This window comes from Ochotona curzoniae, unplaced genomic scaffold (genome assembly GCF_017591425.1).
Source record: "Ochotona curzoniae isolate NIBS_2020 unplaced genomic scaffold, NIBS_Ocur_1.0 scaffold_4701, whole genome shotgun sequence".
Taxonomy (NCBI): domain Eukaryota; kingdom Metazoa; phylum Chordata; class Mammalia; order Lagomorpha; family Ochotonidae; genus Ochotona; species Ochotona curzoniae.
In genome coordinates, this window is record NW_024467122.1 from 135758 (window position 1) to 162724 (window position 26967).

Here is a 26967-nt window from a genome sequence, read left to right on the forward strand (position 1 = left end):
TCCTCTGTCTTGGCCCCCTGGCCAGACTCTCACACTTGTCCTCTCGCTGCACAAGGCTGTGTCCAGGGGCCCCAGGAGGAGACCTGGCTCAGACAGGGTGGGTGCTGGGCTTAACTGATGAGCTGACTGTGCGTGCCATGCTGTAGAAGCCAGCACTAGGGGAGCAAGGAAAGAGAACTCGGCCTCAGAAAAGCCAAGGCCAGGTGGCCAACACAAACACAACTGGCCCATGGAACAAAGCCTGGAAGATTCCTAACATACAGTCAGGAACCTGCCACCTGCTACTCCTGTGCAGAGGGACCCACATCATACAAGGTCAACCAGGCAGGGCCAGCTTTGCCCCAGAGCAAGACCAAGACCAACCCCGTCACCCTCTGCCCTTCACCCACCCCAGCCCTGTCTGCAGGACCCCTGCTGAGGGTGGTGAGGGACCTATGGATCCCGTTTGTGTTGCTGTTCTGGGAAGCATGTTTGGGCCCCTGCAGGCAGTCATGCCATAGGAGGCAGTGTCAGGGGTACCCATCCCGAGGGAGGGTGCCAGCTCTGGCTGCAGGCATGAGCGGTGTGAATGTGAACAATGCAGCCATAAACAGTACGGGCATGAACTAGGGCATGAGTGGTAAGGGTGTGAATGGTACAGGTATGAACGGTGCAGGTGTGAATGACAATATGGGTGGGCTACTGCTGCTCAGGAGCGAGAGCAGAGCTAACTGTAAGCACAGTTGCCCCAGCAGGAAGACAACACGGACTGGGTTACCAGGCAGTATGAGTCATCCCAGGCCAGGATGAGCCAGAGGGGCAGGGCCCTCACAACTCTCACCTGGTCTGAAGCCTCCTTACCCAGCCCCTGATTGCACTCAGAAAAGCTGCAGTGGCTCAGGAAGAAAGTGCTGGTCTCAGGCCCACACTGTGCTGGGTCCTCAATCTGTTAGCAAGTGTCAGTCCTACAGTTGGCAGGCTGCACTCCTCCAAGGGCCAACAAAGCTGACAAACACCACTGGGAGAAGAGCCACTCTCTTCCTAGGTTGCTGTCAGGAGCTACCCCATCAGAGACCCTGTGAACAGAGCCAGCTCTCCTATAATTGACCCTGTATGAGCAGGGCCAGCACTCCTGTAACTGACCCTGTGTAAGTGGAGCCACCTCTCCTATCCCTGGCTCTGTATGAGCAGGGCCACCTCTGCTGTCCCAGACCCCTGCACTGGAGAGAGACTGGGTTCATTTCTGAGTCTCCAGGCAGGCATAGTTTCCCTGAAGGCTGGGGGACTCCACTCTCCCCATACCATGTCACTCTTATCCCTGAGTCTTTCCCCCCTGGCAGGGCAAGGTTTGGATTCACCAAGGATGCCTGAAGCTTAATTGTTCGGATGTTACCAGTAGGGGCACCTGCCGTGGTCTTTTCTGGGGCCGATAGAGTGCATATCTGCTGACTCACTCCCCGGATGCTGGCAGTGACTGGACTCAGTCCAAGTCTCTCACATCTGTGGCAGGAGCCCAGGTCCTTGAGTCACCATGCCACCTCCCATGTCTGCAATAGCAGGAAGCTGGGGTTAGAAGTCTGTGACCAGGAACTGTGTTGTGGGGTACAAATATCTAACCCTAACCCCAGAGCCTGTGGTTCAAAGAATTGAAAAATGACTTCTGGTCTGCCCCACTATGGGGAAAGAAGTGATGAAGGCAGGACCAGGAGCCCATGGACCACTGGTCCTGGGCTTCCACCCTGCCTTCCACCCTGCCTCAGTTTCCTCCCCTGCAAAGAGGAAAGCCAGAAAACCCAGGGCTGGGGGAGTAGATTAGACCAATGTACAGAGTCCAAAAACCCAGGACTGCTCACTCCACCTGTGCCAGGCACCACAGCGGGTGGTGAAAGAGCAAGGGGTCAGTGGTCATCGTCACTTCCCAGGCTCCTCTAGAGGTGGAATGAAGGGTAGGAGGGGAGGTCCCTGGCCAGGCTGTTTGTGCTGCCGAGTTCTTCCCGGATTCTGGTTCCTGGCAGGAGTCTTGTGCAGGTGGAAGCCACCTTTTGCTCCAGAGCTCAGCTCCTGACATCCAGACATTAACTGAGGACAGGCATTTTCACCTGGCAAGGTCACTGCTGAGATGTCCAGTTCCCTGTCAGAGTGCCTGGCTTGAAGTCTGTCTCTGCTCCCACCCAGCTTCCTGCTGATGCCCACCCTGGGAGGCAGCAACTCTGTTTCCTGCCTGACACTGGGTGAGGAGCTCATCTTGTGTCCTGGGGCAGCATCTGCACATAGCAGACACTTGGTAAACATCAAAGGAACAAGTAGTAGACAACTAGGTAAGAGGGCAAGGGTCCATGGTGCTGACTCACGTGAAACTCCTGAAGGAATTTGTTCAAGCACATGTCTCATTGAGGGCTCCATATACAGTTGGACTGTATATGCTGTCTTCATCAAGCTTCAATGACCCAGAGTTTGGCGCTGTGAGCATAGCAAAGTTTGATCAGCAGCAGGCCATGGGCATTGAGGTCAGCTCTTGAGTTTATCACACGATGGTATGGTCAGCACCCTCTGTGGTGGGCACAAAACAGATTCCTGGTCATAAAACCACATGTGGGGGCCTGGCGTGGTAGTCTAGTGATTAAAGACCTCACCTTGGATTCCACATGGGTGCCAGCTCGAATCCTGGCTGCTCCACTTCTCATCCAGCTCCCTGATTGTGGCTTGAGAAAGCAGCAGAGGATGACTCAAGTGTTGGGGCTCCTGTACCCACATGACAGACCCAGAAGAAGTTCCTGGCTCCTGGCTTTGGATCAGCTCAGCTCCAGTCATTATGGCCACTTGGGGAATGAACCAGTGGATGGAAGATCTTTCTCCCTGTCTCTCCTTCTCTCTGTAAATCTGACTTTCCAATAAAAAATTTAAAAATAAATCTTAAAAAAGGAAAAAGTAAATGGCTGTATAGACAAAGAAGCAACCTATCTGGCCATGGTCAGTGTCCACTGTCAACATGCATGGTCAGTGTGCACGGTCAGCATCTGTGGTGCAGCCAGGGGTGCACACCTTTGTATTCAGTCAACAATAGCTCAAAGGCAACCTGGAGCCAAACATACTGGACTGGACTGGACTAGGCTAGGCTAAACTGAGCTGGGCTAGACTAAGCTAGGCTGGGTTGGACTGGGCATACATCTTCTCATCCTTTATTCCCTTAATGATGGTCTGACATGGTCTACACAGCACCAATCTCACTGGGGAAAGACAGGGAATGTTAGAGTTAGAGTTAAGGATGAAGCCCTGGGGTGAACCAACGGGAACTCCAAACCAGCAGAGATGGAAGAGAGTCCAACCTGATCCAGATGTTCCCCATGATGGGAACTGTTAGCATTTTTTACAGATGTCTGAATGCCAGCTTTTCCAAGCGCCTCTGTGTGTACACCTCACGGCAGTGTCCAACCACTGAGCACAGGCTCAGAGTGGGCACAGCCAGGCCTCGAGGAGCTCCCTGTGCCCAGTCTTCAGCAGAAAGGAATTGGTCTCCAGCCCACCCTGAAGTGCCACTGTGCCATGCTGAGAGCACACAGGAAGCTGCAAGAGGTCACCCCCAAGGGTTGTTCATTTGGATTGGGGGTGACCCAGGGGCACAGGCTGCCACGTCTCCTGAGGTTTTGTAGTCCCATTGCCTGGTCCTGACCTAGCTTCCCGGACTCAGTGCAGACTCCCTCCTGGGAAACCAGCATCCTCTCCAGGCAGCCTTCCCTTACTGTGTCTCTCAGGCCACTCTTCATACAGCTGCCCCATGCGCTGGCCTTTCTGGACCTGAGCCCCTAGGGCAGGGCTCTTGAGCACTTATCCCTGCAGAGCCCACTCCTCCAGCTGTCCCGTGGCACAGCTCATGCTCGTGCTGTGTGGCCTCTGGTGCTCTGCTCTTCCTCTTGTGTGTGGACAGTGGCTGCCACTGCCAGGTGAAGCCATGGAGGGTTAGCGGAGTTGATCATGGCCTGGGGGAGCATAGGTGAGGGTGGCTCAGCCATGTTACTGCCTCCTTGCCTTTCATTCTGGGACAGAGGGAGACCTGTTTGTAAAGTCTTTCTGCTCCTTTCCTGGGGAGGTCCAGGCATGGCCCAAGAGCTGACCACCGCAGGTTCAAGTTCCAGACTCTTCTCAGCCCACCTCAACCCTTCCTCACTGCTCAGGTCCTCAGTGCCCCTGAGAGCGCTCTTGGTCCCCACACACCCAGGAGTGGACATCCTGTTCCCTGTGCCCAGTCTTCAGCAGAAAGGAACTGGTCTCCAGCCCATCCTGCAGTGCCACAGGCCCTCCAGATGAAGCCACTCCCTCAGGGCCCCTGCCGAGGCAGGGGAACACTTGACTGGGCCTTTGCCCGGTCCAGCTCTGCTGTTGCCTCAAACCCTCGGGACTCACAGGCCGTGTTGAAGGCATTCCTTCTCCAAAACTGGAAGATTCCGGCCAATCACAGAAAAGGGTTTTAAGTTTCATCTACTGTTTTTCTTGAATAGAAATGCAGAAAGCCCTGCTCTCAACAAAATCTCTCTGGACAGGAAATGGCAGAAAACACTTTCTGAGGTGCGCTCTGGCCTGCGACAGGGTACTGCTATGGGCTCTCGCAGCCCCCTCCCTGTACCGCCTCCTCTGGTGTATTGGTCTCTGTTTTGCGGAGTTGGCCCCAAGCGCCTTCTCTCAGGAGATCAACAGTTCCTGTAGTGACTCCCCTGAACACAGGAAGTAGACCTGCCTCACCCTCCAGGGCTCAGAATTCTGACCCTTATGGGTGGTGCTTAGCCAGCAGCTACTCATTCACTCAGTTCACTCAGTTCTCCCATGCCCATTCATTGCATGCCCACTGGGTCCTACAGACCCTGCCCTTGGATACACAGCGTGTAAGAGAAGGGAGGGGCTGGAGAGTGACGAGGCCTGGCAGGTGTGCCCGTGGACGTGGATATCTAGAGCTCTGAGGGTGGCATTTGCAGTCCTGGGCCAGGAGAAGACCTGAAGGGTACATGAAGAGACATGTTAGATTCGGGTGCCAGTCCCATACTGACCCCAAATGAGCAAGGCCTGGGCTGTAAGGTAAGTGGAGGGTGGGCAAAAGCTACTAAGGCCATGGCCAGTCCTCTTGGCAGCAAGAACAGAAGCATGTTGTTGGTGTTGAGGTGCGGGGTCTCCTGGCCCCTGGCCAGGACCTCTGGGCTGGAGTTGGGGCTCAGCTCATAGCTGGAACTCTTGGAGCCCCCACTTCCCAGAACTCCCATGGGGCGGGGGGTTAAATGCAAGCAGCAGCCACAGCACTACTGCTGTGTGGTCGGAACAGGCGCGGCCTGGGCTTCTGCCCAGTGAAATCAGGGATGAAAATAGCTTGCTTGTGGTTATCAATGCAATCATCAGTTGGCGGAAGGCAGTTAAGAACTGGGATTCCCCCCAGGGCCTGGGATCACCCCAAAGCCAGAGACTGGCCTTGGGCGGACACAAGGGCTGCTATGCACCCCACTGGCCACAGTGGGCAGCCCATGGGACTGCTGATGGGCGCCAGCTCTCCTGCGGGCAGGGCCAGCTGACCCTCTCAGCATGGGAGGGACCAAGCTGCCTGCGAGCACAGACACTCAGGCTGGCGGGATCAGGCGCCGCAGAGCTGCTTCCAGCAGAGGTGGAGTGTCGGGATGCACACCCCTTTCCCACCATGCCTGAGGCCAACATGAGGCCCTCCTCACAGCTGGCCCCAGCCTCAGTCCCACCCTCGGGAAGCCCTTCTCCCAGTCCTGAGGGCTGGTGCAGTCCTCCCTATGAGCTGGCCCTCCTCCCACTGTCCCCCTCCCATCTGTCCCTGTCCCTGTCCCGTCTTCCTTGATGGTTGGTAGCTGACAACATGGGCAGGGCCTGTGGCTGTCCACTTCCCTGAGGTCCCTCCAACCTTGCAGGACTCACATCTCTGACTCTGTGGTCACATCAGCGTGAATGGCACAGCTGGGCCAAACGGGAGCTTGTCAATTGTCTGAACAGCTGTGAGTCTGAAGGGTAGCAATGCTGCTCTAGGCCAGGCACACTCTTGATCCAACCCAGGCTCCAGCTGCATGGCTGAGAGGGCAGCCGCAGGTGTATGGCACACCACCATCAGTGTCCACCAGCTGCCTGGAGATTATCCTGGACAGGACAAGAGGTGTCCCCATGGCCACTCCCTGGCGGACACTTGGGGCTTCATGGCTTGGGTTTGGCACATCCACCCAGCATCAGGAGGCAAGGGTCTGAGAGAGAAGTCAGGCCAGGAGGATGAGAGAGCATGAGCAATGGGTAGGAGCCAGAGATTTTCACAGTGGAGAGGGTAGAGTGACAGCTGCCTGCCAGAAGTGAAGGATTGGCGTGGCAGAGCCTGTCTGCCTAAGAACAGCCCTGCCCCTTGGGGCCATCAATTACAAGGAGGTCAGCCCCCACTCAGAGAACCTGAGTGAGTCAGGACAGCAGAGAGCCGACTGCCAGGGAAAGCAGGGAGTGAAGTATCCCTGGTGGTGCAGAGGAGGGCCAGGGCTCCCACAGGCTGGACGAGGAACCAGGGGCCTCGGGGAGATGAGTGAGGTCACTGGATGGAGACGTTCTCCAAAAAGACCATCAGCCCACAAGCTGGGTGACAGGTAGCAAGGCCCAGACCCCAGGCTGGCTGGCAACAGGTCTAGGAATATCCCCTCCCAGGGCTGTGGGACACCGGAAGGGAGCAATAGGAGGAGCCCAGTCACCACAGCAACCAGCCATCAGGCCTGGGGGTGACGTCAGCGGAGGCTCTGACGCTGGTTTTCTCGGAATTGTGCAGAATACAGCCATAAAGGAGGAATTCTATCGGTGGTGGCGGGGCCTAAAATAGAAGCTGATTCACGACCACATTGGCTTCACCCACAGACCCAGCCCCACAGGGCAGAGCCAGGACCGCTCCCGGTCACCTGGCCCTTCATTGCAGACCAGGCTCGGCCGAAGCACAAGCACTCCCCACAGCTATCAACCCCGGGGCAGGCTGTAGGTTCCCCCAACAGACGGCGACACCACAGGCTCCCTCACAGCCCTCGCTCCCACTGCAGGCTCCCCCTCGCAGGTGTCACCACGGGCTCCCCAACAGATGATGTCAACACCACTACAGGCTTCCCCAAAGACAGTATCACCACCCTTATAGGCTCCTCCTCATAGAAGCGACAGAAACGTCATCCTGACCCCCATGGCAACTGCAGCCTCCAAGCGCCCACCTCCTACTTCTTGCCCGGAGGGTCAGCCGTGGGTGACATCCCAACCTTGACATGCTGGGTACTGGCCGGGCAGCTTTCCCCAGGGCTTGGGCCGTTTGAGGAGGAGCCTTTCTGGCCATGCTCCCACTCCCCTGCCTGTTGCCTCTATTGGGGGACTGCCACAAAACCGCAGAAGCCCCTGTCTGCTGCCGTGGGGTCGTGGGGCAGGGGCCTGGAGGAGGTCTTGCTGACAATTGCAAGTCTGTCTGAAGCCAGAGGAAAAAGCATAGCAAGGAGCCAAGGTGTCAGGGTTTCCAAGAACTCAAACAACGGAGGCTCCTGAGCCCTCTCCAGCCGCGGCTCTGGCAGGAGCCTCACAGTTCCTAGGGAGCCAGTCTTGCAGGGAGGTCTCAGTGCTGGTAGCCCAGCGGGGAAGGAGAGACGACAAGGAGAGGCCAGATGTAGGGCACATCCCAAATGAGAACCAGTTCCAGCCCCAGATACTCCACTTTCCATCCTGTTCCCTACATCGTGCCTGGAGAGGCAACACAGGACAGCTCAGTTGCCCGGGCCCCTGCACCCCTATGGGAGACCCAGAAGAAGCTCTGGGCTTCTGGCTTCTGTCTGACCCAGCTCCACACATTCGAGAGTGAGCCAGTGGATGGAAGACCTCTCCATGTGTAACTCTGCCTTCTCCTACCCACTCTATGTGCTGGGTTGGGAGCAATTGTGGTGAATTTTCACCCATGACTTGCTCACATGCCTGGGGAAGGGAGGTTCTGTCCAGGGCTCCCATGGTGTGCCAGAAGGAGCATGGCAGACCCTGGATGCCAGATGCTGCTGCTGGTCCTGGTTGTGCCATGTATGAGCCCCCTCACCTCCCTGGAAAGAGGGGACAGGAGGGGCCCACCTGTCAGTGGTCATGGAATTCATGGAGGCAGGATGGGCACTCGGGGTCCCACAAGCAGCCAGTGCCTGGCTCAGTCAGGCAAAGGTAGGCAGTGAGGACACTCCAGCTTGGTTGCAGCGCCTGCAAGGACAGGAAGCCCACATTGAAACACCCCCACCCAGGAGTATGGTGCCTCATCCCACCCTCACCACAGCACTGCCTGTTTCCCTACTTGAGGGAAGAGGCTGTCAGGCCCTAACTGCACAGCTCCCATCTTTGGAGGTCCTTTCTGTGTGCCCGGTCACCATGGCCATGGGCAGGCCCTGGCTGCTGCCCCTAACAAGAGACCTGCCATTCTGAGGCTGGACCCCCACAGACTACCCTGCCTTGCCTTGTCTCATCAGAACAGGGCCCTGGTTCCCAGCCACAAACACGGTGTGATGACAAGTGATCCCCAGCAACCTGAGGCTGCAACCCCTTCCAAGGGGTGCAAGTGCCTTGCTCACTCTGTCCTCACGCATCTGCAGGTCTCTTGGTGGCCCAGTCTCCCCTGGAAACCACATGTGGACATCCTCCTCTGTGGGGCCCTCTCTGAGGCTTCTCTGCTCCTGTCTGAGGGCTGTGTTCCCACTCGTGGCCTGTGTGGCTACAGCTGGGCCGTGGCTGGCTTTGTGGCTGGACTGTGGCTGGTTCAAGGCTAGGTCTGGTGGCTCACAGCTGACACCCCTGGTCCCCTGTAGGGGAAATATGAGGTGTGTGGTTAAGATGACCTCTGGGGGTCTGATGGGGCTGTGTCACGGATCAGCCTAGTCCTGTTCTGAGCCTCATTTCCTGCCTTTGACATGAGCGGCTGCTGCTAGGCTCATGTTTTGGCCTGCGTCAAAGACAGGGGTTCTGGTGAAGTCCCCCAGACTTGGTTGTGCCGTTGAGGTGTTGCCTCTTCCAGCAAATTCTCTGACATGAACCAAGCTTGTGTGTGCACAGGGACTGGGATTCACACCTGGTGCCATCAAATGGCAGCAGAGTCAGAGGGGCCTGGAGGCTTGTACATGCTGACCCAGGGACCAGCCTGGCACCTCGTACTTCTTCAAAACATGAAATTAAATTTAAAAGCGTGTTGAGGGAAGGCAAGAAGTTGCAACGGGCGACTGAACAACCTTGGAGCTTTGATGAGCAGTTGCCAGAGGGGACAGGGAAGGGGTCCGGAGCAGCAGCTGTGGTGCCCCAAGGCCTTCCCTACTCCCCTGCACAAACGGCCAACGTAGAAGGCCCTGGTGCCAAGCCCCAGGCCCTGCCCTCCCTCCCCGCGCCTGGCCTGGCTCCCTCTCCCTGGGGTGCAAGCCAGCGAGGCAGAGCCCCCTCCATGTAGGGCTGTCTCCTGCTGACGCCAGCCCCAGACTGTGGCCTGAGCTGCAGCCAGGACACAGCCCCGGGCACAGATGTTCCCATTCTCTGGCTCCCAGCAAGCTTCTTGGAAAACTCATGGAGCCAGCCCTGGTGAATTCACCTTTGAGCAGAGAGAAGGGGGGGCGGCTTCTCTGCCACGCCACGGGCACCTGGCTGCCCGCCCTCAGGGCCAGCCACAGGCGGCCAGTCCATGCAGCCCTTGTCTGGGGAGCTGGATCCCATCCGAGGTCCCTGTAGGGAGGCAGGCGGTTAGGCAGTCCCCGCCTAAAGGGCTGCACACACTCGTGGGCTCGTCAGCAGGAAGTGGTCTGGCTGGGGTGGGAGTTTGGCTGCCTTCCAGGGCAGAGGCCAGGAGGGGGCTTGGTATGGACTGAGGGGCGGCTCTGTTCCAAGCTCTGGAGAGAGACAGACATGGCTCACAGGGAGGGCTGGCATGGGACACACACAGCCTTGAGAGGTCCCTATTCCAGCCTCAGTTCTACCATCTGTGAAATGGGGAGAAGGGGCACCCATGAAAATGAAATGAATGGAGGTTGTTGGCTCCTGAACTGGTAGGTGGTGTGGGAAAATGGTGGGAGCCTCTGGGCCATGAGGCAGCAGGTTCAAAACCCAATTCAAGGTCACCCAGTTGTCCAGAATCCCAGCCCTGCAACCTCCTGCCTATGACCGGGGACAAGGGGACACTGAAGACAGGATACCAGCAGGAACACAGAGCTCAGAGCTGCTCCTGCTGTGCCGTGAGGCCCTAGTGTCACTTCTGGAGTGACTGGGCAGACACTGTCTACTGTGCCCTTAGCAGTCTCAACACAGAGCCCAGGGCCAGGAGCTTCCCTGGCAACCAGGCTGAGCTGTACAGCACCCAAACATTTGGTCTTTGCTAGTTGGCTCCTGACTGAGGGGAAGGGGCAGGGTCATAGGGGCCCTGGACCCCCAGGCAAGAATAGCCTCCTATTTTTATATAAGTTCCCAGCTGTGCCCAAGGAAGAAAGGGAGGTCTCTGGAACTGAGGGTGGGTGATCCTTCAGGATATGTAAGCCCACCTGTGCCAAGGAGGCTGCCCCCCTCGCCCTCAGTCTCCTGACCAGCCATGCTACGACCATTGGCCATCCCCATGGCCACCGGCCTGCTGAGCCACCTGAGAGCAGTGAATGTAGATGACCCACCCCTCCCCCACAAGCTCAGCTGCAGCCTCCTTCTGAAGTCGGCCAAGACCGGCACAGACCCCATTCCGACTACTGGTCACTGCCGGCACATGCTGCCACCCTCCTAAGCAGAGGACTCCATGCAAGTTAACACATAGACCTGGTAAGAACCCATCCTGCCGGCAGGGTACACAGCAGCCTAGGTGCCAGCACCAGCTGTCCTGAGTCCTTTCCTATGTCCTGTAGTGTACTATGTGTGTCCTGTGCAAGTCCTGTGTCTTGTGTTTCCTGCCCATGTTCTAGACACGTCCTTTCCTGTGTCCTGTGTGTGTCCTCCGCCCAGCTACTCACTGCCCTCAGAGTTGCCTCTGCACGAGCCAACCCAGGTGCTCTCAGTAGGTACAACCAGAAGCCCCAAGGTCCAGTCAGTGCTAGAGTCTGCTGTCTGCCGGAGAAATCGGAGGCTTCCAGGTGTGCCCATTGCATGTCAGGCTGTGAGGGTATAGCTCCAAGAGAGCAGCTGCAGCCACACCAAGGGGCCGAGCACATGGGGACCACCCACACGCCCACGGGAGGGTCTCCCACAGGCACGCCATGGAGATGTCCCATGTGTCAGGTCCTGCTCAGATCATCTATGCCACATGGCAATGTTACATAGCTCTGGTCATGTCAGCTCAGCCGAGCTCACTGACCTCCACCCTTGAAGGGAGATCCCAGTTAGATCTGCATTTGGAATTTCAGGTCCTCTTGTCCCAGGTAGCTCCCTTTGAGACTGCCCTGCTGGGATCAGTCCTCAAGGCTGGTGGGGAGTAGGAGAGGGGTCACTCCCCAGGGCCTGGTGGGGGCTAGGGAGGCTTTCTGCGAAAGCCTTGAAAAACTGGTAAACTCTCCGTACTGTCCAGTGCTGGGGGCCGTGCCTGGTCAGCAGATAGGTCCTTAGCATCTAGATCAGAACAGCCTCATCACTGCCGCCACGTCCTTGGGAGGGGGCTGGGGGTACAGCTCAGCTTTGGCCTGGTGAGAATATGGACTGCATGTTCCCATGACCCTGAGAGGGTGGGAGAGCCACAGTGACTTTCAGGGCCCCAGCTGCACCTGACACAGCCCCCCGCCTCCCCTAAGAGTAGCTCTCTGCGGACAGGGGTCTTGGTGGGGCCTGCAACAGGCCAACTTGAGTCCGCCCTTCCCCTACTGGGAGGGATGGGATGATGGTTGCCAGCTCGGCATCCTAAAGCCTGGGCACCACGGTTGCCCAGAAAGCCTGAGTCAGTGCCAGGACTGGGCGGGCCTGCGTGCCCCTAGCCCCTCAGCCCAACAGGAAGCACACGTTCTTTCCATGGAGGCAGAAACTGTTCCGTGGCTGAGTAAATCTTGGCCACATCCCTGGGCAGGAAGCTGGCAGCTCTCGGCCCTCTTGGAACCAGTGCTGGGTTGGCCGACTCCCTCAGAGACCGCGAGCCTGGGACGGGAGTGGGGATGGGGGCCCAGTACTTTCCTTCACGTGGCTCGGTCGGAGGGGATGGGGCCTAGGCAGAAGACAGGCCAGGGCAGCCCCTCTTAGGCCTTCTCCAGCCTAGAACAGGGCTGGGTCCCAGGGACTCAGGTGTGCAACTCTGTCTGCAGCTCCCACCCCCCTAATTTCCTGTGATGCCTGTGGGGTAGGCATCCACAGAAAGTTCAATGGGGGAGGTGGCTCGTGGGCACAGCAGAGGCCTGAGATGGTCAGTTCTAGGAGTGCTGTTGGCCAAAGCTGGTGGCAGCTGTGGCCAGCAGGACACTGCCAGATCCTCAGGGCACAGCACAGTACTGGCCACACCACCTCCCTCTGGGGACCTTCCTGTCTACAGAGGGACTGGTAGGAAAGTCACCCCGTCTAGGGGTGCTGGGTCCAGGAACCACAGGGGAGGCCAGGGGCAGCGGAGGAAGGCCCTGTGGGTCCAGCTCCAGCCCCCTGGGATGCATGTGCATGGGTGGACCTGGCTGCGGTCCTGGAACTGGGGGCTCCAGCTTCAGCTGTCCCACCCCACCTGGAGGGCCTGGGCTGGAGTTGTGGCTCTGCTCCAACCCAGCTTCCTGCCGACTCCCCAACAGCGAGGAAGCAAGTGACAGCTCACATGTCTGTGTCCCTACCACCACGTGGGAGACCAGAATACAGCTTGGCTTCTGACAGGCCCAGCCCCAGCTCCATGGACATCAGTGAAGCAGATGCAAACTCTCATCCTTTCTCTCTGCTGGGGTTCAGCTCCCGTCCCCATGCTGGGTGGCCATGCCCCTCACCCCAAAGGATCCCTCAGGACCTCTGGTGCCCACTCCACAGATACTGAGCTGGGGCCCTGCTGTCCTCAGGGCCTTCCCAGGCTTGCCCTCCACTTGGATGCAGCAGCAGAGCTGAGAACCTCGGGGCTGGGATACAGTCTGTGAATGCACTGCCCTCGGAAGGCCAGAAAGCTGTGGGCTGGGACTCCCACTGGGCCAGGAGAACCGACAGCTCAGGCTGCAGCAGCTGAAGGGCTCACTGACCTGCCTCATTCCAGGCGTCCTCAACCTGCAGGGATTCCCAGGCCACCAGGCCAGGATTGGCCCCTCGGCGCCCCCTGGTGGCCAGCCTTAGTCACACAGTGCAGAAACTCCTGGAAATCCACAGGGGGTGGCTGTGGCTGAGACTTGCTGGGACCCCCACAAGGGATGCTAATTCACATCCCAGCTGCTCCACTTCCGATCCAGCTTCCTGCTAGTGCACATGCAAGGCAGCTGGCAACAATCCTTGGTACCCCCCTGGGAGACCCAGACTGAGACCCAGGCTCCCTGCTGTGGGTATTTGGGGTACATGGGGTTACAGCATAATGATCCATGGAACCCCAAAGCAGGGTCATGGCCCTGAGGCAAGGCTGGGGCCATGAGAGCTGGACATAGAGGGGATTCACTCCTTGTGGATCTAAGGAAAGGAACTGGAGTTGGTGGCGGGGAGTGGGCAGGGCAGGTCTGCAGCTGAACCCTGGGGTTCTCAGCTTTGCCATGAGCACCCTGCCACCCTGGATGGGGCCCCTGCTGGGTGAGGCCTCTCCCAGGAGTGAGCAAGCCCTGAGCCTGCAGATGTCTCACCCCCTTAAACCACCTTGGCCTTGGAGGCAGCCCTAGTGGAACAGATGTGGCGGACCAGGGCACAAGCCAGAGCAGCCTCTGCCTATTCCCCAGGCAGCACTGCCCTGCGCCTGCTCTGACTCTCAAGGTCACTCTGCCAGGACCCAGAGCTAGGGTTGTCCCGAGTCCCTGGGTTACAGGCTGAGACAGACAGGCCAGGACTGCTTACATATGGCAAAGCCCAACCCCCACCACCCTTGCCTCTTCCCTTCCCAGGGCCCCAGGCAACACAGGCCACAATGCCAGCCACAGATGGATGGACTGGACAGCAGCGCCTAGGTCAGGCCCCTCTGGGCACAGAAACAGTGTAATGGGGAAGGGCTACCACTAAGTTCTGCTTCCCAGAGGTGAACAGACTGGCATCGGCACATGTCCTGGCATGTGTGCTCCTGGACACCCCACATCCCCAGCATGCATGCTCCCCAACACCCAACATGCTCAGACATGTGCTAACACCCCACGCCCCAGCATACAAGTTCAGCAAACCCCATATCTGATACGTGTCCTAGCACACACGATTGCAACAGCCCACATCCCAGCACATGTGTTCCCCAGATGAAAGGGATGAGAACAGGCAGAGGGTGGGAAGGTCATTTTACTGCTAAAGATGAATTTCAGGGCAGGCCTGTGGTGGCTCACAGGGCACCACAGCTGGGGCAGCAGCTGAAAGCAGCCTTAGTTAGACATGGGCAGGCACGGCAGCCCCTGGCTGGCCCGGATCCGCTGGGCCACGAGGTAGAGCTCCATGGTGGCCCTGGCATCCTCCACGGAGTTGTGGCCCAGGCTGCTGTCCTGTAGGCAGGCAGAGAGCAACCTAGAATGGACCCTCACTGCCCAGGCACAAAAGCCAGGGTGCTGAGGGGGCAGCAAGGTGGACAAGGTGCATGAGTGCACCCTGCATGTGGTCAGCCCCACAGTGGGCTAGAGGGAGGCTGCACACACTACACTGAGGCTCTGATAGAATGTCCAGTCCACCCAGGGGGGCAGCCCCCTACCAGCTGTTTTGTCAGGTGCTGAGTCCAGGCTCACATAACCTCGTGACACTCCCAACTTCTGAGGGAGGCCAAGGCCTGAGCCAAGGACCTGTATCCCATGGTCCTGTCTGGGAGCCAGCATGAGGGTCCATGTCCTCGGGGCTCCTCCCTTGGGAGATGCCTCCTTGGTCTCACCAGGCTCCTTCTGCAGACCCTCAGGGCTGGGCACTGGGATCCCTAGGTGGAGCCCAGCCCAGTCAGGCTGTCACTTAGGACAAAGAGCAGTTGTGCGGTGCCCAGATGCCTTAACTGCCTATCAACCCTCAGCTGGCCAAGGGCAGCCATACAGAGGGCAGAGACCCATTTTCAGCCGTTACTTGGGAACTTATGTGTCTGGACCTCTGCATCCTCCTCTGTGAAACAGGTTGAGTAGCCCGGGGATGCTCCCAGGAAGCACCGCCCAGGGCTCTCATCCTGTAGGTGTGGGCAATTTCTACAGAACGAGAAGTAGCTGGGAGCAGGGCAAGAGTGGCCCCTGAGATGACCAGGAGCCCAAGGCTCCCAGAATAAGGTCCAGGCAGCCCAAGGCTGGTACCACAGCTGACCTCCATGTCCCCCTGCATCCACGTCCCCTTAGGGCCTCACCTGGATGCGCCTGTGTAGCAGCCGCTCACTCAGCACTCGCAGTGACACACGTCTGCAGGCGCCCAGCCTAGCCTCGTGCCACAGCAGCCAGTCAATGGCTGTGTCGTAGATGGCATAGCTGTTCATGTCTTCCTGCAGAGCTTGGAAGTCGTTCTTCAGGTCATGGCCGACCACCAGCTTTCCTCTGAGGATCTGCAGGATCTGCTCGGCAGACACAGGTCAGTAGGACCATGAGCAGGGCCCCCTCCCTCTGGCTTTAACCAAGCATCCAGGGGAGACAGGACCAGGTCTCCAACCCCCGCACCAGCTGTAGGGGCTCCATGTGTTGCAGGCAGCACATCCTTATCCTCCCCACAGCCCTTCTGTGGTAGAGCCCCCTAAACATGTCCCCTCCCAGCACTGGCCAACCCCAGCAGCTGCAAAGGGTCCAGGTCACACAGGGGAGGGGCAGGCTTAGACAGCTCAGTCCTGTGTCCCTGCACAGTGAGTATCTCGGGGGATGCCTCAGGCCCAAGGCAGCTGGGGTAGCACGGAGGACCAGCACTGCCAAGCAACAGCATAAAACAAGGATCAGGTGGGATTCACACTCAAAACACAAAGAAAAACCTGTGAAACCATTGCTGCTGAGCTTATTCCCACAGCAAAGCTGTGCCTTGGCCCCTCCCCACCCCGACACCCCCCACCGTCCAGGGATGGAACAGGGACATCTGGGTGTTCAGCAGTGGCAACCCCCATAGTTATGGTCCGCTTGGTGAGGACCTGAGGGCAGCATGGGGCTAGCCGGCTGGGCTGCAGTGGGGTGCACAGGTGAGGATGAGCTTCAGTAGCCTCGCAGGCAGCACCCGGCCAGCCCATGCAGGATTAGGAGTGGGGTGAGGGTCAGGGTTAAGAGTTGGGTCTGGCCCGGCGCAGTGGCGCAGTGGTTAAGGTCCTCGCCTTGCACACCCGGGATCCCATATGGGCGCCGGTTCTATCCCGGCAGCCCCGCTTCCCATCCAGCTCCCTGCCTGTGGCCCGGGAAAGCAGTGGAGGACAGCCCAAAGCTTTGGGACCCTGCACCCACGTGGGAGACCCGGAAGAGGCTCCTGGCTTCAGATCAGCACAGTACCGGCCGTTGCGCTCACTTGGGGAGTGAATCATCGGATGGAAGATCTTCCTCTCTGTCTCACCTCTCAGTATATCTGCCTTTCCAATAAAAAAATAATAAAAAGAGTTGGGTCTGGAGTGGGGTGAGGGTCTGAGTTAGGCTTAGGAGTGGGTCAGGGTCAGCAGTGCAGTGAGGTTTAGTAGTGGGGTGAGGGTCAGAGTCACGGTTAGGAGTGGGGTTAGAGTTAACTCAAGCAGGGCTAACAGGGGCTGTTCCCTGCACCCCAGCTGGAGTGGGGAGGAGCCTCAGAGCTGCTGGTGACTCAGCCAGAAGCAATTCCAGGTTTTGCTTCCCTTTGTTGATTCACGATGAGGCCCAGACAGGCCGACCTGAGACAGGCAGCTGCACAGCCATGGGCCAGTCTGGCGCACACAACCCAGCCTCTCCTCCATAGAGGCTTGGCCTGGCAGTCTCAGGTGAGTGCAGAGGTTGGGGATGAGGTAAGACTCGTTACCTAGATGGACAGCAGCTTCCAGAATCTTGGACCAGGGCAGACAGGCAGATGCCAGGGGTTTGCCCTGCAGCACCTGTCCCAGTCAGGCACCAGGGAGAACAGGGTAGGGGGGATCTCTGCACTCACCTCCTGCTTGGCCTGGGCAAATGGGGTGGCCGTGGCCATGTGCTGAGGTGTGATCCCACTGAATTGGGTCCTGTAGTCGGTGATCGCCCCCTCAGGCCGGATGAACTTGTCATACAGCACAGTGCCCTGCACGTTCACTAGGCTGCAGCGGGCCAGGCCGCTCTCCCCCAGGGGTTCCAGCCCCACCATCTCACAATCCATGGCCACCACCTCAGGGCTGCATGCCATGCTCGAGACCCTCGCACATCCTGCAGGGGGCACCAGAGGCAGGGTCAGCCACACAGGCCTTCTGCCCTGCCCGCCCCCAACATCCTGGAGCAAGAGGGAAGTTGCCCCCCTTCCACAACTATTGGCCCTGAGGCCTCCTTGCCAGTGAGCTGCCTGTCAGGGACTCATATCACTTCAAACCAGGCACCCCCACCTAGCTTGTTTCTGGTCATCAAGCACATGGGCTGATATGTAGGGGGCAGGATCCCTCAGCCTGCCTCATCAGACACATCTGATGATGTGCCACCCTCTGGGTACTGGGCAGAGGGGCTCTTGGGCCACCAGCACCCTTAGCCAGAAGAGCAGGGGCAAACGGGGTGAGGGCTGCCCAGTCCCCCAGCCCCGTTGGTGGCCCAGAGGCAGTGGAGTTCCAGGAGCTTGGGAAGCTCTGCCTACAGGAAGGAGGGGACAGATACACGATGGACAACAGGACAAGTGTGGCCTTTGTGGAGGGGAGTGGCACCTCCTGGCCACAAGGACACCCACATCTATACCATACTATACTATACTGCCGTCTCAGTCACCTGCCCACTCAGGTGGCTCCACTTCGAGGGATGCAGCTTGGGTTCAGCATGGAACTTGTGGTCCCATCACCCCTGGGGTGGGCAGTGGTCTGGGCTCACATAACTCTGGTGGACATTCAGGGACTGACCCATCACAGCAGCTTCCAAATCACTTCCTAAAGCTTCACCGATGGGCTTCTGTGGTCCTTGTGGTGACTCAGTTTCATATCCTGGGGCACCACGCCTGCCCCAACCTTCTTACTCAACGACGGAGTCTCTTGTCCGTCCAGCCAAGGCGCCTTTTCTGTGCATGCTCATGGCCCACCCCCACAGCTGCCCTCGCCTCCCACCCCTAACACCTGCCATCACTTTCCTGCCTTCTCCCCCGAGCACCATTTCACGTGCTGCCTGTCATTTACTCACTTCCAGCTCCACCTGCATTTGGGTGGGCCACTGCCTGCTCATGTGCCCAGACTGGCCCTGGGCACGGTTACTTCCTCTCAGCTCAAAGGGCAAAGCCCCAAACCACGGACGACACTATACCAGACCCGCAAGCCTCACAGGGCACTGTCAACCTTGACAGAGCCTCCTGGCCACCCCCTGGAAAGTGCCCAGGACACCCTGGGGCTGCACACTCCTGCTGCTTCACATAGCTCTAGCAGGAGTTAGGTCTGCTAGACCTATGTAGGGGAGCCGTGTAGTTTCTGGGCCCGTGGGACAGCTGATGGCCCACTGGAGAGACCCTCTCCACAAAGCCACCACCCTTGGCCGGAAGCACCAGTCAACTGAGCTTCTCCAGCCAACTAAGCTTGCCATCTCCCGTGACTTGCACTAGAGCACACAGCCGTCAACTGAGCAGAAGACTAACGAGCTCAAGCAGGTGCCGGCACTGTACCTTAGCAGAGACGTCAGTATCCTAGGGGCTCTCACTTCTGAGCCCCACCCCAGCTAACACACCTGAGAAAAAGAAGCAGGTGATGGGCCACATGCTGGGGTGTGAATGAAGTGCCAGAAGGCCTTGCTGTGTCTCCTCTCTGAAGCTCTGCCTTTCAAACAGATCTCAAAACCACAGACTACAGGAATGCAAAACACACCAGCATGGCAGAAATAGCAACCCAGGGAAGGTCAGAGAAAGACACCCTGTGCACAGCCAGGCAGCAGGCTGCAGGGGGCACACATGCAGCTGCTCACAGAGCCACCTGACCAGCAGGCCACAGCACACATCAGATGAGCCTGAGGACCTGCCACAGGGGGCGAGGGGAGCATGGCGACAGGGGCTCCAGGATCCTCAACCACAACATGCTGAAATTCGCAGACATGTGTCAACACTCACAGCCCTGGGGGAACACTGGCGGGTGACAAACAGTAAAGCATACAACTTCAAGATCAATCGATGTGTTCTCTAGCAGGGCAAATAAATACATCGTACTCCCACCTAACTCAACTCCACATTCTCTGCAAGCTGAGCTTGAGAACCTGGACCCACCCCTCCCCCTTGGGACCCAGCAGTCAGGGAACCTCAGCCTGGCCCAAGGTCGGCATCCAGGACCCAGAGCTGCCCCACGAGCCTCACAGGAGGATCCTTGACTTTCCACTTGAGGTTCTGATCTCTAGAGGGTAGGTGCTGGCTCAGGGCTGGGTGCAGATGGTGGTGACCTTGGCATGGAGGCAGGGAGAACCAGGACTGCCCTACTGTCTAGTCTGTAAAGTGCATTGAGTGAGCGAGCCCTTGGAGACACAATGAGAGCACAGCCAGGAGACAGCCTGTGCCCCTGGCTCCTCCACTCTCACTGCCCCTGACCCTGAGCTTCCGCAGCTTGTCCTCTGGGGCCTGGGGCCAAGTCCGCAGGCCAGTATTGGTCCTCCATGTACTGCTCCATGTCCGTGCTACTATCAGGCTCCACGTCCTCATGGTGGGCCTGGAGGCCCGTGGCCAACTGCTGCTCCCACTGTGACTCCACCAGGCGGTACAACTCCATGGCTGCTATGGCGTCCTCCACCGACGAGTGCCCGTGCCGGCCAACCTGCAAGTAGAGTGATGGTTACCTTACCCTGGGTCGGAGGCTCCTCTGAGCTCCTGTGCAGGCCCAGTAACATTCCTGGCTGGGGTGGGGCACGGAGCAGAACTCAGCTAAGCCTGCTCTCAAGAAGTGACACAGGCTCTGGTAAGCAGCTGGGGACATCCGGGAGACCAGTCAGTAAGAACGTGTGGCGGTCACAGTTGGGCAGATACAAGGGCCTCTCTATACAAGGCTGTGCTGGGTAAAGGTTTCAGGCCCGGGTGGGGGAAGAGTTAGCTTAGGTGGGGCTCTCAGGCCCCCATACCTGGATTCTCCTGTGCAGCAGCTGAAGGGCTAAGTCCTTGAGGGAGACGCGGGCCCGAGCATGCAGGCTGGGCTCCTGGAGGAGGCTGGGGACACAGGTGGTGTCCCGGGTCTGGCTCCGAGGATGCACATACTTGAGGGCCTGGAAGTCGTTGTGCAGCGCGTGACCCACCACCACCTTCCCCTTGAGCAGCTTCACGATCTAGGGTGGAGTCGAGGGAAGGGGCAGCTCTGAGTGCTGGGGTGAGGGGGTCCAGAGGTCCCAGAAAGAGCTCTCCTCCAGGACAAAGGCACTCCAGGGCCTTGAGCCTTCTTTGCAGGAGAGCTCACCATCCCTCCCCTCAGTCCCTCCTCCATCTACACTGCATCCTACTCTGGCCCCTACTCGGGGTCCTACTCCCCTGTCCACACTCAGTCCCGCACTGGGTGCTACTCCTCTGTCTGCACTGGGATCCCCCCTCCTCCTGCCAACCTCAAGCCCCTGGCCCTCACCTCCTTCTGAGCCACCTGGAAGGGGATGGCTTTGCGCATGTGCTGCTGGGTGATGCCGCTCCAACGCGTGCGGTAGTCCACAATGGGTCTCTCGGGCCGCACGTACTTGTCATAGAGGACGTCACCGTGGTAACTCACCACAGAGCAGCGAGCCAGCTCGCTCACCCGCCCCTGGGGTCCTGTGCCCACCATCTCACAGTCGATCGCCACGCACTTGTTGGGAAGGGGTCCAGGGGTTGTCCTGGGGGTGGGGCTCCTGCTGCTCTGGGCACAGTTGGTCCGGGCCTCCTGCCTTGGTCTCTGGCTCTCTGCAGCCTTGGCGTCCGGCAGTTTGGAGGTTGGAGGGGCAGGTTTCAGCTTGATGGGCAGGCTTAACAGCCCCTGCTCCTGCAGCAGGGTCTTGCGTGCCATGAACCGCTGGTGTTGCCGACTCCTCCTCTTATGCTGGGCACTCGGGCCAGGGGCACCGTCAGGTGTTCCTTGGGGCTCCATCCCCTCAGCTCCAGGCTCTGGGTGCCCGATCCTGGGATCAGCGCCCTGCAGAGGATAGCCAGGGGGATGGATGTGTGTAAGGCAGCCCCTGGTAAATGCTGCTCCAGGTCAGTGTCACCACTGGGACCGCCATCCCCACCCACAGACACTGAGGATGCCCAGTACACGGGACAGACGGGGACAGATTGGGTACCTGCCCCATCCCTGGGAGACAAAGGTCGAGAGTCCAGAACCCCCAACCCAAAGGCCCAGATCAGCCCAGCATTGCTTGCACAAATACAAGGTGAGGTGGGTGGCACTGGCACAGAAGGCCAGGCTGCCCATAGGACCAGGCTCTGTGGGGCAGCCTGCTGCTAGCCCTGGGACCTCAGTAGGTGACAGCCACAGCACTGGGCCCCAGACACCCACACAGAGACCCAGAGAGTCCCAGCCTTGGGGAGTGAGCCAGCAGGAGCAGGGGCTCTCTCTCTCTCTCTGGTGGGTGGTCCGAGGGGAGGGGCCTTAGGGCTCAGTGCTCTCCCCAACCCAAGGTTACTGGACCGGCCCTTCATTCCAGATTCCCCACCAGCTAGGTTCCGCACTTAAGTCCCATTCTGCCACAGACACCAGAAGTCGCAAGCAAAGCCCCACAGGAGGGCTGTGCTGGCAAGAGGGAGCAGGCCACCCCAGCGGGCTACCCGAAGGAGGAAGAGTGACTGACTGCCTGGAAGGCACCTGGGCTCCTGGAGAGCGGGCAGCTGTGTAAGGGCCAGCGTGTCCAGCGGCCTCTGCGGGGCAGGGCTTCCACCAGCAAACGGCTCGAGTGACAGGGGCCCTCGGCTCACCATGGCCTCTGGCTGGCAGCGACGGGGGGGACTGGGGCGGCTGGCGGCGCTGGGGAGCAGCGGCCGCACCCAAGGTGGGACCGACCCGCACCCTCCGTGTCTGATCCAGCAAGGGGCGCGCAAGACCCAGAGGCCGGCCCGTCCACTTCCCGGCACCGCCACCCTCGACCGCCGCGCCCCCTGCCCGAGCCCACTGACCAGCAGTTCCTGAAGGGATCTGGCCGCCCCGCAGGGATCCCAGCCGCTTCAGCAGGGACCCCGCTCGCTCCCGCAGGGACCCCGGCCGCTCTCGCAGGCACCCCGCTCGCTTCCACGGCCTACCCGGGACTCGGGGTCATCCATAGCACGTGGAGTCCCGGCCGCCGCAGCTCCCACTTGCCCGGGCAAGCCCGGCCGGCCGCTCGCCTATTGGCCGACTGGGCGACAAGCGCCCGCCCCCTCCCTCTTTTGATTGGCCAAATCCTTCTTGCTGCTGCGGGAGAAAGGCCGGACTAGGGGTGCGGCCTGTGTGCCGGAAGCCACGCCCTCTGTCATGCGTCACAGGAGGGGGCGTTGCCCGGCGACCTCGCCTTCGGGCGTTTCCGGGCGTCCCTCCCCGCCTCTCGGCACCTTCCGGCGCTCCTCGCGGGCGCGGCGGTGCGAGTCCAAGGCGCTCCGCGGCGCGTGCCAGCTGGCCGTCTGGGCATCTTTCGGGGCGAGAGGCCGGCGCTTTCCCGGGTCTGCACACGAGCGAGCCGCTGAATCCAGGCATGCCAAGCTTGGAAGCCGCGTGGGGCGCCAGGTGGGAACGTGGACATTGGAAAAAGGGAAGGGGCCGCTTGGGTCCCCGGCCTGACCCCAGCACCTGCTGCGTGGAGGCTGCACCTGCGTGAGGACCCTGCAGAGAGAGAAGGGGCGGAGTTGCCTCATGGGATGCCCGCTGGCTGCAGCCTTGGGGGTCTGGAGGGGACAGCGAGCTTGGGGGCGGAATGAGGAGGCGCACAGGGGGCAAGTGGGGTCAAAGGGGACCACCGAAACGGGGTCGAGGAAGAAAAACAACGTCCTGAGGGAGACTGAGTTTGAGGAGTGGAGAGAGAACGTAAGACTCCAGCCCTAAAAATGATTTTCTTTTGGGGAACAGTGAACAGGGGGTGCAGATGGGGTGAGCATGGGGGCTGCGTGAATATCCCGCCCTGTGGTCACCCGTCTGTCCCCAGGAAGGATAGTATGGCTGAGGGCCACCAGTCTGCAACCTTACCGGAGGACAAAGCCACAGCCGAGCCTGGGCACCCAGCGTCTTGTCCCGACTGGTTCTGAGGCAAAGGGAAACTGGCTTGTGGAGACACGAGGTGGCTGGCTGTTTCCAGAACACAGGGGCAGGAGTATAGCTTTTTCATTTTTTATTTTTATTTTTATTTTTATTTACTTGAAAAACACAGTGACCAGATCTCTCATCTGGTTCACGCCCCACAACAGCCAGGGCTGGGCCAGCCTTGACCAAGAGCCAGGGACTCCCTTCAACCTCCTATCTGGGGCCTGGGTCACCCCTGCTGCTTCCCAGTGTGTGCGTTATCGGGAAGTGGAGCTGGGACCTGGACCAGGATACGTGTGGATAGCTGTCTCCAGACGACAGCTGAGCCCTTAGCCGCGGTTGATCCTGGAGGCACAGCACTGTGGTCACACTCCATGCCGGAAGGGCTTTCCCATCCCCTGGGAGTCCTCCTGTGGGCTCATTGGGGGACGTCGGTGTTGATGCTGCCTCCCTGCAACCACGCAGGGCCCCTGAGAATGGCTCCACTGGAAGCTGTGCTCGCCCCCAGGCACCCCCATCCCACCCCTGGCCCCAGAGTCAAGCCAAGGGTTCTTGTCCCTGAACCAGGGGTCGGAGGTGCAGAGCCTGCTGTCACTCAGGGGCCATGGTGAGCCCAGGGCTCCCTGGTGGAAGCCCTGTCCCAGAGAGGCCTGCCTGGCACGCTGGTCCCTGGATAGCTCCCGCTTTCCTGGGGCTCCTGGGACGACGGGCCCAGGTTGGGGCTCTCATTGGCTGGTTTTGTGGACACGTCTGCCTGCTCAAGTAAGACCACACTTCCTTCAGGATGGCATGTTCCGTTCCACCACCTGCCCTAGGTTCTTGGCTTCTCCCAGTTGTGGCTTTCCGAGACGCGGTTCCCAGAAAAGCTGCCATCGCACAAGACCTCAAAGGTGGCTGGCTTTCAGGAGCCCTGCGGGTTTCAGCCTTCTGAATCAGGAGGTGCAGACGGCGTGCAGTGGGTGCTCTGATGGAACAGAGATGCCATCCTCTGCAGGGAGGCCCACGTGCAGGCACCACTGAGGGGACAGGCCCTGCACTCCTCCCCCAGCATGGCCAACCTCTGCAACATCCAGCTGTGATCATCACTTGTGGAGCCAGGACCCCCTCGTCCAGGCAGTCCTGACCAGCTGTCTGCCACATCCCTCACATCCCAGTCACCCGCCCCTCCCCAACATGGGCCTTTGGGGAGTGAACCCATTGTCTGGGAGCTATTTGTCTATCAGACAAATTTGTTGTTTAAAAATTATTTACTTAAAAGAATCATTGAGGGAGAGAGAGAGAGATCTTCCATTTGCTGGTTCATTCCTATAGTGGCCAGAGCTTGGCCGGTCTAAAACTGCAAGCCAGAAGCTTCTGGTCTCCCTTGTGGGTGCAGGAGCCCAAGAACTTGAGCCATCTTTTGCTACTTTCCAAATCTGTTAGCAGGGAGCTAGAAAAGAAGTAAAGCAGCTGGGACACAAACCTTTGCTCCTGTAGGAGGTGAGTGCTTCAGCCAGCCCCAAAACTTTGTTTTTAAGATATGCTTGTTTAGCTGAACAGCAGATTGTCAGAAAGAGAGACAGAATCTTCCATTAGCTGGTTCACTCCACAGATGGCCACCAGGTCCAGGCCAGACTGAGCCAGGAACCTAGGTCTCTACCCAGGCCTCCCACATCGTGGCAGGAGCTCAAGTCCTTGACCAGGAAGCTGGGCTGGGGCAGAGTAGCTGGAACTCTAACAGGCTCTGCGACCAGACCACTGTGGCACGGCAGCAGCCTGGCTCACAGTGCTACTCAGCCCCATATCTAGTCACTGCTGGGGGGACCAGACTGCCCCTCCCCAGTCTCAGCCTTGGTAACAACCCTGTCAGTTCTGGGCCCCGTGGTTTCAGAGATGACTAGGCAGCTTCTAGATGAGCTGCAGGTGGGCTGTCCCCTCCAAACTCCTGGGGGCAGCTGCAGCCTGCCTGTGGGATCTCCTGGACCTCCCAATGGCTGTAGGAATGAGGGAACAGTCACGGGGTCCCGCCCCTTGCCCTGCACTGTGTGGTAAGGCAGCTTGCCCCTCTGGGAGTCAGGGATGGTAAGAACCACCCCCCACCCAGGCTGTGTGGCCAGCATCGTGTGGCAGACTGGGACTTGTTGCTGGGCATAGTAAGACAACAACAAAATCACTAGTCTTCCAGACAGGGCTGGCCAATGCAGTGCTGGGCTCTGCCCCCAACCCTGTCCCTGGGCTGCCAGCTGGACACCCCCAACCCCATCCCGAGGCTGCCAGCTGGGCACCCCTATCCCATCCTGGGCCTGCTAGCTGGACACCCCCATGAACACCTCCATCCCTAGGCTGCCGACTGGTCACCTCCCATGGACACCCCCATCCTGGGGCTGCCAGCTGGACACCCCCCAACCCCATCCCGGGGCTGCCAGCTGGACACCCCCAGAACACCCCCATCCAAGCGCTGCCAGCTGGATGCTCTTGCAGGGCTGGCCCTTGTCCATTTCCCCAACACCAACAACAATTTATCTCCCACTGTGACCATCCTCCACTTCGGAATCTCCCAGAATCTGCTAGGAGAAATGGGTCTCTGACTTCTTTTTTCTGATGTGTTCTGTGATGAACCATGTCCTTTACCAGTGGGTGTCTTATTTGCAGAGAACAGGCAGGGGCTGTCCCTCTGGAGTCCCTCACTCACAGGACACTGGGAACACAGCAAGGGAGAAGAGGAGGAACTCCAGGTGTCCCCCGCCCCCAGCTCCTGCAGGTGCTCAGTCATGGTGGGGACAGTTCCCAGCAGTGAGGAGGGTGGACCAGGCTAGATGCCCAAGCTAAGTCTCCTGGCAGCCTGGTCATGGCACCCAAGGATGCATCCTAGAGGTGCAGCCTGCAAGGGCTGCTTGTGGGTGAGGGTTTTCAGCTGTGTGCTGGCCACCTACCTCTACCCACCCTCCCAGCCTTGAGTATGGTTTCCAGCAGGGAGGGCATTCCTGGACCCAGGGGCCTAGCTGCTCAAGGCACTCCTAGGTCTGAGCCAGACACAGTCCTCCTCTAGTGGATAGATACCAGAAGCATTCCCATTCCACCCTGCAGGGATAGGAAGGGATCCACAGCCTTGCATTTCTTCTGATGTAATGAAGCATCAGCTTCTCTCCTGCCACTGTTCCTAAGGGCTGGGGCCTGAGCTCGTAACATCATTCCAGGAACACAGTGCTAGAGGGTAGGGAGGCAGGCCCTTCTCAGGGGCGTGCTGGCCAAGTTCAAGCGGGGACCTCCCTGGAAGTCACCTGACAGCTCACTTACCCAAGCGTGGGCAGAGGTACTGCCTGCTCCTTCCTGCCCTCAGGACACGTCCCTGCCCAGCAGGCAGAGGAGGCCAGGCGTTGCCCACCTTCCCTGGTGTGGGTGGGCTTTTCCACCTTCTGGAAGATCCAGCCGTGTGGAGTCGGGGTTGGAGATGACCCAGCTCTGGCCTGCCCTGAGCCCACCAGCCCCGCTGCCATCCTCTCTGAGTCCAGAGCTGTCTTTGGCAACTCCTGTTTCCATGGTTTCTCATAATGATTCCCAAATCCCTCTTTGCCCAGGGGCAGTCCTGGGCAGTGCTCTTCGCTGGAGAACCATGGTGACAGAGAACAACCTCTCATTTTTGGCTAGGGAGGGGGGATAGCATGGGCCAGGGCCCTCTTAGAGAAGAAACT

The 26967-nt window shown here is 59.1% G+C and overlaps 2 protein-coding genes across 3 annotated transcripts; both read right to left on the reverse strand.

Moving 5' to 3' along the window:
- Window positions 1-14404: 14404 nt before the first annotated feature.
- Window positions 14405-18101, reverse strand: ISG20 (interferon stimulated exonuclease gene 20). Of its 2 annotated transcripts, none has more exons than XM_040969085.1 (3): window positions 17104-18101; window positions 15377-15529; window positions 14405-14549 (listed from the first exon to the last, which is right to left on the reverse strand). In XM_040969085.1, the coding sequence occupies exons 1-3, from the start codon at window positions 17329-17331 to the stop codon at window positions 14433-14435; spliced, it is 498 nt and encodes a 165-aa protein (XP_040825019.1). In that variant the 5' UTR covers window positions 17332-18101; the 3' UTR covers window positions 14405-14432. The 2 variants fall into 2 exon arrangements, with proteins under 2 accessions (XP_040825019.1, XP_040825018.1); XM_040969084.1 differs by having other exon boundaries at window positions 15377-15577.
- Window positions 18102-19252: 1151 nt separating this feature from the next.
- On the reverse strand, window positions 19253-22405 carry AEN (apoptosis enhancing nuclease). The gene is made up of 4 exons (XM_040968755.1): window positions 22327-22405; window positions 20690-21226; window positions 20199-20399; window positions 19253-19897 (listed from the first exon to the last, which is right to left on the reverse strand). Exons 1-4 carry the CDS (start codon window positions 22345-22347, stop codon window positions 19661-19663), a joined length of 996 nt encoding a protein of 331 aa, XP_040824689.1. The 5' UTR covers window positions 22348-22405; the 3' UTR covers window positions 19253-19660.
- Window positions 22406-26967: the final 4562 nt, after the last annotated feature.

Excerpts from the sequence above, each read along its gene's own strand:
- ISG20 (XM_040969084.1), bottom strand. The coding sequence starts at position 17,331 with ATGGCATGCAGCCCTGAGGTGGTGGCCATGGATTGTGAGATGGTGGGG. Across the intron at positions 15,578-17,103 it reads TTGCCCAGGCCAAGCAGGAG|ATCCTGCAGATCCTCAGAGG; the intron begins GTGAGTGCAGAG and ends TCTGCCGAGCAG. Across the intron at positions 14,550-15,376 it reads TGCTACACAGGCGCATCCAG|GACAGCAGCCTGGGCCACAA; the intron begins GTGAGGCCCTAA and ends GCCTGCCTACAG.
- AEN (XM_040968755.1), bottom strand. The coding sequence starts at position 22,347 with ATGGATGACCCCGAGTCCCGG. Across the intron at positions 21,227-22,326 it reads TGGATGACCCCGAGTCCCGG|GGCGCTGATCCCAGGATCGG; the intron begins GTAGGCCGTGGA and ends TATCCTCTGCAG. Across the intron at positions 19,898-20,198 it reads TGCTGCACAGGAGAATCCAG|GTTGGCCGGCACGGGCACTC; the intron begins GTATGGGGGCCT and ends CTCTACTTGCAG.